The sequence below is a fragment of the Phalacrocorax carbo genome, chromosome 1 (genome assembly GCF_963921805.1).
Source record: "Phalacrocorax carbo chromosome 1, bPhaCar2.1, whole genome shotgun sequence".
NCBI classification, from domain to species: domain Eukaryota; kingdom Metazoa; phylum Chordata; class Aves; order Suliformes; family Phalacrocoracidae; genus Phalacrocorax; species Phalacrocorax carbo.
In genome coordinates, this window is record NC_087513.1 from 174,997,140 (window position 1) to 175,009,470 (window position 12,331).

General features: G+C 40.0%; 1 protein-coding gene across 1 annotated transcript in view; it reads left to right on the top strand.

The window, feature by feature from the left end:
* The window catches only part of KLHL1 (kelch like family member 1), a 254,532-nt gene that overhangs the window by 64,905 nt on the left and 177,296 nt on the right, over positions 1–12,331 (top strand). Inside the window, exon 2 of the mRNA XM_064440768.1 lies at positions 5,608–5,790. Coding sequence (XP_064296838.1) covers positions 5,608–5,790 — 183 coding nt within the window. The remainder of the gene's footprint in view (positions 1–5,607; positions 5,791–12,331) is intronic.

Here is a 12,331-nt window from a genome sequence, read left to right on the forward strand (position 1 = left end):
TTCTAGCTGGAACAACCCCTGAATTTTTGAAATTCCCATAGTAAGTTCAGGTTTTGCACTTGCCAACTGAGAAAGATTATGCCAAAAGCTCATCTGGAGTCTGTCCTGTTCACTGATTAAAGGATTTCGAGGTATACAAGTGCTAAAAACGTCTTTGGAAGACTCAGAGGATTTTCACATGAATTTGTGCTGGGATTCCTGCAGAACTCCACAAGCATCTCACTGCATATGTAGTTCATATTGTCTGCACCTAAAGAAAAACAATATATGCAAGCATAAAGTGTTATTTTCATTTTGCTAATTGGTCAAAGGTACCTATACATGCCTTTCATGAACTGGTACAAAATAACTGGTTTTTACTGGCTGAAGCTGTTTTAACTAATCCCTATTTTAACAAGCTGCTGACTGAATGTAAAGCATTAATTATGCAGTCAGAGCATTTTTAAAGAAAATAAGGTAGCTCCTGAATAGGATAAGTAGTAGACATTTTATCTGAGCTTCCTTAGAAAAGAAATAAAATATTAACCTATTGTCTTCCACTAAGCTTGTTACTTGCCACTTTTCAGCATAATATTTTAAAATGTGGCTCAGCCTTCAGGCTTGCATTTGAGTAGTCATTTAATGACTTGCTAAGTGACAGATATACCGACGAGTTTGAGCGTGGAAAATGTTGCTTATAAATGGCAAGCAGGAAAAAGGGCAAAATCTGTGGCAAACACTGTCTAGACATTCAAGAACAAAATAGACTAAACTCATTTCAGCCCAATGTAACTTTATAGGACTAGCAGAAATTCAGTCAGGGTACTTCTCTTTTTCTGACCTGAAAAGTGCAGCATGTTTTGAATAGCCAAGAATAGGCAAGATTAGTACCTTATCTGTTCAAATGTAAACTGAGTTAGACCTAAATTCTGAAGTAGCAAGCAACGTGAACCCATTCAGACCTGCTCATTCCTATTTTCCTTTCTCAGAATGCCTGTTGTTGTCACACCTGAATTCCCTGGAGGAAGGGGAGAAATGTGTGTATTTAACCCTAGCAACCTTGTTTATTAGGCACTGATTTATTTCTTGTAAATTACTTGTCATTCTAATTCTTCACCAATAAAACTGCAGAAGTCTGTGTAGGGCTACAATCAAACTGAGAGAAAGAAAAAAAAAAGAAAGAAAAAAGCTGAAATAACTGCTCATTACCTGTACTAATGAGCATAGCTCCATCATTAGAGTTTTATGTAAAAGTATTAGTTGGTCATCCAAAGGTATGAAAATAAACTTAGATTTCTGATCAACATGGTTGGCAGTCCAAGTTGCACAGGAACACAGAAGCAGATTATGTCACTCACAGAATGAATATGGTTCTTTTATCCTTTAAGAGGAGTTTGCAAGAGGTGTCTAACACAAACTACATGATTGTATAACAAGATTGACTGTAAGAGAATTAAGGAAATGTTCCTTTCTAAATCACCAGTTCGTAACTGTTTCTGTCCAGGAATTATGTTTAATAAAGTTTTGCCAGTTCAATTTCCTATAGACAGGCTCACACATATTGCAACCTTACTGGCATACAAATGGCGATATTGATTAATTTAAACCTGCTGATGATTTCTCAGGATCCATTTTAATACTATGCAAGTGAAGTTACTGTGGGCAATAATTTTAAAAGGTAAGTTAGTACCTGTATATAGCACAGAATAGGTGGCAGGGTGAGATACAAAGGTAACTGAGTTGGTTCTCTGTAAAATTATCTGCAAGCCACCTTTAATTATGCAGGCTTCCAGATACTTTGAAGGAATGCTGTGAAGCCTAACAATTACTGTGACAGAAAGATGGACCAGTCTTTCCTCCTTTCTTATACAATGGTTGTAGAAGAGTATGTGGAACATTTTTGGACAAAAACTAATTCACAAGTAAATCACTAGTGTATGTCAAAAGGAAATACTACTTTTCTGAACTATATTATAGTCTACCATGAGTCAATAAAAACGCTAAAGATCTTTTTTCTTTTTCAGATATAACAGAATTTTAAAAGCTATTTTTCTTATTATTATCTTCATGCACTTTTCAATTTTTTCCAGCACCAGGAGTGCAGATTGTGTTATCTTATAGGTCTATTAATATCATTCTTAGAATATTGTACCTACTGAATTCAAACCTTATGTAATGAAACTGTTGTATTATTACCGTGAATTATCAAAATTACTTCTGTGTTCCATAATATTTATCTTTCAATAGAATATGCCTCAGTCTTTAATAGCAATACCAGTTGTTCTCTGGGTACCCAGCCCCCTGAGCTGGAAGACAGGGATGTGGAGCAGAATGGAGTCCTCATAATCCAAGGGGAAATGGTTAGCAACCTGCTACACCACCTAGACACCCACAGGTCTGTGGGGCTGGATGAGATACACCCAAGAGTACTGAAGGAACTGGCAGAAGTGCTCACCAAGCCACTTTCTATCATTTATCAGCAGTCCTGGCTAACAGGGGAGGTTCCAGTTGACCAGAGGTTAGTAAACGTGATGCCCATCTACAGGAAGGTCTGGAAGGACGATACAGGGAACTACAGGCCTGTCAGTCAGACCTTGGTACTGGGGAAGGTTATGGAGCAGATCATCTTGAGTGCCATCACGTGGCACATAGAGGATAACCAAGTAGTCAGGCTCAGTCAGCACGGATTTAGGAAAGGCAAGTCCTGCTTAACTAACCTAATCTCTTTTTATGACAAGGTGACCTGCTTAGTAGATGAGGGAAAACCTGTGGTCTACCTGGACTTTAGTAAAGCCTTTGATACTGTCTCCCACAGCATTCTCCTGGAAAAACCTGGCTCCTCGTGGTTTGGACAGGTGTACCCTTTGCTGGGTAAAAAACTCACCGGATGGACGAGTCCAGAGGGTTGTGGTGAACAGAGTTAAATCCAGTTGGTGGCTGATCACAAGCAGTGTTCCCCAGGGCTCAGTGTTGGTGCCAGTTCTGTTTAATGTCTTTATCAATGATCTGGATGAGGGGACTGAGTGCACCCTCAGTAAGTTTCCAGATGTCACTGAATTGGGTGGGAGTGTTGGCCTGCTCAAGGGTAGGAAGGTTCTGCAGAGGGATCTGGACAGGCTGGATTGATAAGACAAGGTCAACAGTATGAGTTTTAACAAGGCCAAGTGCCGGGTCCTGCATTTGGGTCACAGCAACCCCATCCAATGCTACAGGCTTGGGGAAGAGTGGCTGGAGAGCTGCCTGGCTGAGAAGGACCTGGGGGTGTTGGTTGACAGCTGGCTGACCATGAGCCAGCAGTGCGCCCAGGTGGCCAAGAAGGCCAACAGCATCCTGGCTTGTATCAGGAATAGTGTGGCCAGCAGGAGCAGGGAGGTGATCGTGCCCCTGTACTTGGCACTGGTGAGGCCACACCTTGAATATAGAGTTCAGTTTTGGGCCCCTCACTACAAGGACACTGAGATGCTGGAGCTTGTCCAGAGAACAGCAACAAAGCTGATTGTACTGATTTTGGCTGGGATAGAGTTAATTCACTTCACTGTAGCTGGTAAAGTGCCAATGGCACATTGATGCTTTAGTTGCTTTTAAGTAGCAGCTCAGTGTTGCTAAGTTGTGCCTATAGTAGTCAGGGACCTTTCCAGCTTCCCGCGCTCTGCCACGTGGGCAGGAGGCTGGGAGGGGCGGGGCCACAGCCAGGTCAGCTGACACAAACTGGCCAATGGGCTGTTCATTCCATACCATGTGACACCATGACCAGTACATTAACTGGAGGAGCTCGCTGAGGGGAGTGATTGTGGTTCAGGGATTGACACTGTCAGGTCAGTGGGTGCTGAGCGGTTGTAGCACTTCTTTGTTTTGGTTGTTTATTCCCCTCCCTGGTTTTGCCTCTCTCTCTTTTTCTCTCTCTCATTATTTTCCTTTTCATTATGTTACTGTTGTTGTTATTATCATTATTGTTTTAATTTAATTATTAAACTGTTCTTATATCAACCCATGAATTTTCTCAGTTTTACCCTTCCAAATCTCTCCCCATCCTGTGGGTGGTGGAGTGAGCGGGTGGCTGGGTAGGGCTTGGTTGCCAGCTGAGGTTAAACCAGAACACTGGTGAAGGGTCTAGATTATAAGTCTTATGAGAAGAGGTTGAGGGAACTGGGGTTGTTTAGTCTGAAGAAGAGGAGGCTGAGGGGAGACCTTATTTTTTGTACAGTACAGCTACCTGCAAGGAGGTTGGAGTGAGCTGGGTGTTGGTCTCTTCTCCCAGGTCACTAGTGATAGGACGAGAGAAAATGGTTTGAAGCTGCATGGAGGTTTAGATTGGATATTAAGAAATATTACTTCACTGAAAGGGTTCTCAGGGATTAGAAGAGCTTGCCCAGAGAGGTGGTGGAGTCATCATTCCTGGAGGTATTTAAAAGATGTTTGGATGTGGTGCTTAGGGACATTGTTTAGTGGTGAACTGGCAGTGTTACATTAACGGTTGGACTCAATGATCTTAAAGGTCTTTTCCAACCTGTATGGTTCTGTGTATTCTGAGATTGGTTTGAATTAATTGAAAATATCATTTGATATGCTGGACTGAAATATGTTTGCTGATGCTGTTGATTATGTAAGATGTTTTTACATGTCTAGTTGAAGTAAAAAGCATAACCAGTTTCATCTAGCTTCTTCTACGAAGTTCTTAATTTTCAGCACCACAAGATGTATAAAATCTTATGGTTTTAATCTGAAGCAATCTCATTATATATTTGTAAAAGAAGAGGGTATTGTCTGTGTCATGAATTATTTGGAAGTACTAGCATTAGTTTCCTCAAGGGCTAGTACTTGCTGACACATTTTCTTATTTTCAGTGAAGGTCTGAAGCAGAAATTATTGAACTGAATAAATCTGAACGAAGAATGTATGGCTATATATATATTGAAAATATATTTGCATTTTAATTCTGTTTCTATATTTTTTCTGACTTTTTGAATTGTAGACATCATTAACTCTGTAGGCTAAATTCACTTTGTATTAATGAGCCTTTTGGTTAACAAGTAGCTATGCAATTTATCATTGTAGAAATATTCCCAATTAATTACAAATTAAATCAATTAGAGTTAAATTTTTCTTTCTGAGTTGGTGAAAAATGAATGTGAATTTGAAGAAGTGTACTAGAGTAGGCACTCTTAGAATCAGTGGAAAGACAGGATTGCTTTTTTCCTCTATTTCTTCATTTTCTTTGTTCATATTAATATTTAAGAAAAACAAAGTTTGCTTAATTCTGTAAAATAATTTTGTTCTAAAATGCTAAAAAATTGAAGGAGCCCAAGCATAGTTTAATAATGAAGACATAGTATTAACCTTAACATGAATATATTGCATTTCTGTTTGTTCATATTTATATTTTCAATAAATTTATCAAAAAAGGAATTGATTAGTTCCATGTCTGTGCTAAAAAAATCATTTCAGTGTTAAAAGACTTAGAACTTTAGTTGTTCTTCCCAATGCAGTTAGATTTTTTAATCTTGTACTTCTAGTGATGAGAACTGGGAAGGATGCATTGATTACTTATATCAGATTCTATAAGCCTGTGATGAAGTCTAGACAACTGGTCACATCTTATCAACATGGAGATTCTCTTGTGGTTTTCAGATTGTCAGCAGCCAGCCACCCCTTGCCACCCCACTGCGACATGGATTCGTGTAGCTCCGAGGAGTTCTACCAGGCTGTTCACCATGCAGAGCAAACTTTCCGAAAGATGGAGAGCTACCTGAAGCAACAGCAGCTCTGCGATGTTATTCTGATCGCTGGGAATCGCAAGATACCTGCACATAGGTAGGACATAAGCATAACATATTGAAACTACAAAGGTAAATGCTTTGGGTATCTTGGAACAGTGCTTTCTGTGGCCCCTTATGCCTGCTTCCCTCTTGCTTTAAACACCACAAATAGAAGTGGCTGTAAAACGTGGTATTTGAAGGTTGGGCCTTTGAAGGTGATTTTTTTTTGTACAGATTTCAAAATTTCAAGTACCACTCAACTAGCAAATTTTTTATCATGAGTATGCCAAACACTTGTCTGTGCTGTGATGCTCTTCATATGTGAGGAAAATGGAAACTTCTGAAATGAGATCCTGTACAGCTACACTGAACACAGCATTATTTTTAGCTTAAGATCATGATACTCTGATAAGTCTGTCATACAGAGTCTCTCAGACACTTGTAAGTAGAGTAATACTGAACACTGACTTCCCATGAACTGTTCCTTTGAATAAACTGAAAAATATCTTAATTACTTTATAATTTTATAGTCATAATTAAATGACATAATTCTTAAAATTCTGTAAGATTGGTATTAAAGAAGTCAGTGTAAATGAAACTACATGGGTTTGGATTTTATATTTAAAGCTTAAAATAGTTATTCTTCATTGTGATTTTGGTCCTAGCTGTAGCCTTTGATTTGGGGCATACAACTAAAAATCCCATCTTAGAGTTTAGAATAAAATCTGTAGAATACTTTTGAGTTTCCAGGTTAGCAGGAGTTTTTGCATTTAAACTCTATTAAATGCAACTCTGCTGAGTTGCTAACTTCAGGACAGGACTTTGGTTCCCCAGCAGGAAAACTGAAAAACAGCCAACGTATTTCTGAACTCATAAATTAACTTTCTGATGTAGAGGAATACTTTAAGGTCATTTTGGCAACTTAAACCTTATAAAGTTCCTTCTGCCCCAAGTGAAGAAGGACACAGAGACTGTTCTTTTTCTGTTTTACAGAAAAGTTGGATATTCCTCATTCAAACTCCTGTAATAATATGTAGAAAAAAGGTGCAATATGCAAGACTGCAAAGCCAAAGCTATTGTTCAAATACTAAAAAGTAAAACCAGGCAGAAACCTTCATTAAAATATTTAAATTGCCCCAATAATCGTAATAAATGTGAAAATAGCTCCACTTAAAAAGCAGTAACAGATTGATCTAGGTAGTTTGCAGCACTCATGAAACAAGGTCTTCTTGGTTTCAGATTAATAGCTGTAATAAATGTAGAAAACTTTCTCCTTTTCTTTCAGGATTTTTCCTTCTTAAAACTTTGTTTCTACTTTCCTGCCTTCTAAAAGCTGCCATTTTTACTGTTCCTCCCTTGCCTACATATACTTAGGTTCACAGATGCCAGCTACGTCCCCAGGAATTTCTACCCACTGGCTTGGCAACTGATTCAATTCCTCTGCTCCAGGCTTTTTGCATGTATTATGCATCTGGCACTTCATGGACCCCTGGTAGTTGTGGTCTGATGCCATTTTTATCTAAATTGCCAAGATCTTTCCTTTATGGGGATATCAAGTACAGAGGGAATAATATTAAACTTCAGTCCTTCTGTCCATCTGCTTTTACAGTGTTCCAGGGCTGCAAGATTTGCCTGAAGGTGCCTCCCATCAAAAAGAAAACTGGAGGGATAATAACCTAAGGCCTTCTAATTTGTGTCAATTTTACATCCCTATACATTACTGAAATCAAATAAAAAGATTTTTTCAGAAATAACAAGAGTTTTGTTGTTCCCTCTTGACATTTACATGGCCTATTTTTGCTTTTCACATTTTTCAACACCGATGAGGTAAAAAAAAGTGCCTGAATCTACATTCTTAAACTGACAGAATCACAGAATGGTAGGGGTTGGAAGGGACCTCTGGAAATCATCTTGTCCAACCCATCTGCTTGAGCAGGCACACCCAGAGCAGGGGGCACAGGAACACGTCCAGGTAGGTTTTGAATGTCTCCAGGGAAGGAGACTCCACAACCCCCCTGGGCAGCCTGTGCCACTGCTCTGGCACCCTCACAGGAGAGAAGTTTTTTCTCATGTTTATCTGGAACCTCCTCTGTTCCAGCTTGTGCCCATTGCCCCTTGTCCTGTCATTGGGTGCTATTGAAAAGAGGCTAGTCCCATCATCCTGACACCCACCCTTTAGATATCTTTTTTTTTTATAGGTATTGATGAAATCCCCCCTCATTCTTGTCTTCTCCAGGCTGAACAAACCCAAGTCTCTCAGCCTTTCCTCATAAGGGAGATGCTCCAGTCCCCTGATCATCTTGGTAGCTCTCTGCTGGACTTGCTTGAGCAGTTCCCTGTTTTTCTTAAGCTGGGGGGCCCAAAACTGGGCACAGTACTCCAAAACAGGAAAAATACTTAAGATACATAGAAATAATCTACAGTGGGTATCATTTCACCTGTTTAATATGGATGATATAAAATAAACATTTTTTACAGGTATATTTTTTGCCTATTGTAAATATTTTAGTAAATGGCATAGTTTGTAGAGAAGGAGACAGAGGAAACTGTAAGGGTTTTGTTATTAGTTTGTTATAAGTTCCCCCACTATTTTTGACAGCTGCTCATTTTTGTATGCCCACCTTTCAGTAGTGATTTTACATTTGTCATTTCATTTTACAATATATAGAAGTCCTTCTGGAGCTGAAAAAATACCTATAAGATTGACCATGAGATAATAGCCAAACTCTTATTTAGATTTTCTAATAAATCTTCAGAAAACTTTACAATTGATTTTCTACTTCTCTGTGGTCTGCAGTCAAAAGACCAAATCTCAATGAACTGGCAAAAACAACTTTTGAATTATGTAAAATTGAAAAGGTTATGTTCTGAATAAACTAGAATTTTGTCCAACAAGAGAAAATGAAGTGAGTTTTTGAGGGTTTTTTAATAGTGTTTATTCTGTTTTAGACAGATGTGGCTGGACAAGCACAGATAAAGCTGTTTAATTTTACTGTGGCCATTACAATCCTAGAATATAATTTAATTTGGAAGAGACCTAGAGTCTGGTTCAACTCCTCCTGCTCAATACAGGGTTAAGTCCAAGGTTAGATTAGGCTGTTGAGGGTCATACTCAGTTGGTTTTTAAATATCATCACTGGTGGAGTTTCTTCACATGGCAGTCTTTTTCAGTTTTTTATTATCCTCACTTCCCTTAGTAATCCAGCATTTGGCTTCTAGGCAGATTTTTTCTATCATCTTTTTGGTGAGGCAAACCAGTCTATAGTTATGCACATCTTCCTTCTGGAGGATGGACATAGAAATTGACTTTTCCAGTCTTCAGCAACCTCCTGCTATTATCATGATCTGTTAAATATAAGAGAGTGGCCTTTCAGTGACATTTGAGCTCTCGCAACTATTGCTCCTTGAACATATCCTCTCTGGTCCCACGGACTTGTATATGTCTAATTTGCCTAACTGCAGCCTAAGTACATCTTCCTCTGTTGCGAGTGATATCCCACAGATCCTGCCAATAGGCACAGGGACCTGGGAGACCTGAAAGCAGACCCTGCTAAAAAAAAAAAAAAAAAAGCTTTATTGAGCAATGGACAAAATCTTTCCATAGTCTTCCTGTTGCTTCCAAGGTAATTACAGAAACCCTTCTTTCCCATCACATCCCTTGCTAACTTGATCTGCACCTGACCGTTGGGCCTCCCTAATTCCATTTTTGCATGTTGGGGCAATGTCTCTGTATTTCTCCCAGGACGTTCATCCCTGATTCACCTTCTGAGTAATCCATTTTTGCATTTGGCTTCAATCAGGAGTCACTTCTGATGTCCAGGGCTGTAATTTGCTATTAATTTTACTAACTACTCTCAGGATTGTTATCTTAAGCTCCGTTGTCTCATAGTCACTGCAGCCAAGTTTGCCATCAGATTTTGCAGGTCCTTTTTTTTTTTTTCCCCAGATTTGTCAGGAGCAGATCCATCAAAGTGCATCCTCTAATTAAAGTTTTTCACAAAGTAGGCTAGATAATATTTACTTTACATTCCTGAGAACATATGAAAAGCCTGCATGCAGAGGGCAATGCATGATCGGTATTTTTGGAGTTTTTAAAATTGATACTTCATGGTAGGTAGAAGTATGGTAGAACATTCCATGTGCAAAGTTTATAAAATCTTATCATAGGTAAAAAGAAGCCTCATTTAAAATCCAAATAAAACATATCACAAGCTGTAGCCTATACTGAATATGTTACAAATTAATAAATACCACTTAAAATTATTGCCTAAAAAGAATGGTTTTCACATATTCTCTATTCTTTTAATAGAATTTAAGAAAATGCAATAGATTTAATATGCTACAATATATATAAGAAGAATTGCTTTCAGAAAATGAGGGCAAAGCTTTCTACATTTTTCAATAAAAAGCATGAAAGTAATATTTTTTCATTTTTTTCTTCTGCTCCTTCCTCCTCACAATCTTCCCCTTCTCCAGCACAGGATGTCTCCCACAGGAGACAGTCCTTCACTAATTTCTTCAGCGTGGGTCTTTCCCATGGGCTGTAGTTTCTCATGCACTGCTCCAGTGTGGTTCCTTTCCATGGGGTGCAGTCCTTCAGGAACAGACTGCTCCAGCGTGGGTCCCCCATGTGATCACAAGTCCTGCCAGAAAACCTGCTACAGCATGGGCTCCTGTCCATGGGCCACAGCTCCTGTCAGGAGCTTGCTCCAGCATTGGCTTTTCATGGGCTGCAGCTTCCTTCAGGGCACATCCTCCTGCTGCAGCGGGGGAACCAGCACAGGCTACAGGATGGATATCTGCTCCAGCTGAAGCTAACCTGCTTCAGCATGGGCTGAATCTCTGCTCTGGTGTGCCTGGAGTACATTCTTCCCCTCCTTCTCTCACCTTGCTGTCTGCAGGGCTGTTTCTCTCACATATTCTCATTCATCTCACAGCATTTCATACCCTTTCTTAAATATGCTCAAAGAGTTACAATAAATGATGTTACATCAGGCTGGTGGACAGTCACCAGTCGGGTTCCCCAGGGCTCAATTTTAGGGCCAGTGCTCTTTAATGATTTTATAAATGATCTGGACACAGCAATCGAATGTACATTAAGTAAGTTTGCTGATGATACTAAATTAGGAGGCGCTACCTCCCCTGAGGTTAGAGACACCTTACAGAGAGATCTGGATGGACTAGGGAGCTGGGCAGTCACTAACTGTATGAAATTTAACAAGAGTGAGTACTGAATTCTGCATTAGGATGGGGTAATCCTGGTTATACGTAAAAATTTGGGGATGAGAGGCTGGAGAGCAGCTCCACAGAAAGAGATTTGCAGGGTTTGGGTTGATGGCAAGTTGAATATGAGTCAGCAGTACACTCTGGCAGCCAAAGGGCTGACTGTGCCCTGGGGTGCATCAAACACGGCGTAGCTAACTGGTCGAAGGAGGTGATTGTCCCACTCTATACTGCACTGGTGCAGCCCCACCTCAAGCACTGTGTGCAATTTGGGGCGCTTCAATATAAGAACATCAAACTATTGGAGTGTGTCCAGGGGGACAGTGGAGGGAGAGGTGCTAATCTCCTGTCTCTGGTGACCAGTGATAGGACATGAGGAAATAAAATGAAGCTGCATCAGGGGAAGTTCAGACTGGATATTAGGAAAAGGTTCTTCACTGAGAGGGTGGTTGGCCACTGGAACAGGCTCCCCAGGAAGGTGGTCATGCCACCAAGCCTGTCAGAGTTCAAGGAATGTCTGAACAATGCTCTTAGTCATAAGATTTACTTTTAGGTAGTCCTGTGAGAAGCAGGGAATTGGACATAATGATCCTTATGGGTCCTCTCCAACCTGAGATGTTATACGGTTCTATTAAACCAGAGTACTAATGGTATTACTTTATGAAGTGGAAATAGGTGCAGTGACTGAAATGGACTTTGAAGGGTGAAAGAAACAAGTGTGAGATGTCTTTGGAAGAAAGTAGGAGGCAATGTTCAGCTGCCTTCTGAGATGTCCTGAGATGCCCTGGAGTACCCTGTCTGGCTTTTGTCATGTGGTCCAGAAGGGTACAAGGTTTTCATAGGTCTGCGCCAGGTACTCCAAAATCTCTGAAACTGGCACTTGACACCTATGTTTAGGGGATTGATTCCCCTTTCAAATTGAGTGGGGTTAAAAAAAAAAAAAAAAGTAGGGAAGGCTAAATGATATAGAATATAAAAATAAAGCAAGCAAACAAATAAAATAATGTAGATGACAGCATGGCAAAGGAGGCCATGCAAGAATAACTTGGGTAATGTTGTGGTTTAACCCTCAGCACCACACAGCTGCTTGCTCACTTTCTCCCCATGCCCTCGATGGGGGAAAGAATCAGAAAAGTGAGAAAACTCATGGGTTGAGATAATAACAGATTAATAATTGAAATAAAAAAAGTAGTAGTAATAATAATAATATACAAAGGAAGTGATGCATGATACAATTGCTCACCACCCACTGACCGATGCCCAGCCTGTCCCTGAACAGTGATCGCTGCCCCCTGGCCAACTCCCCTCAGCTTATATACTGAGCATGATGTCCTGTGGTGTGGAATATCCCTTTGGCCAGTTTGGATCAGCTG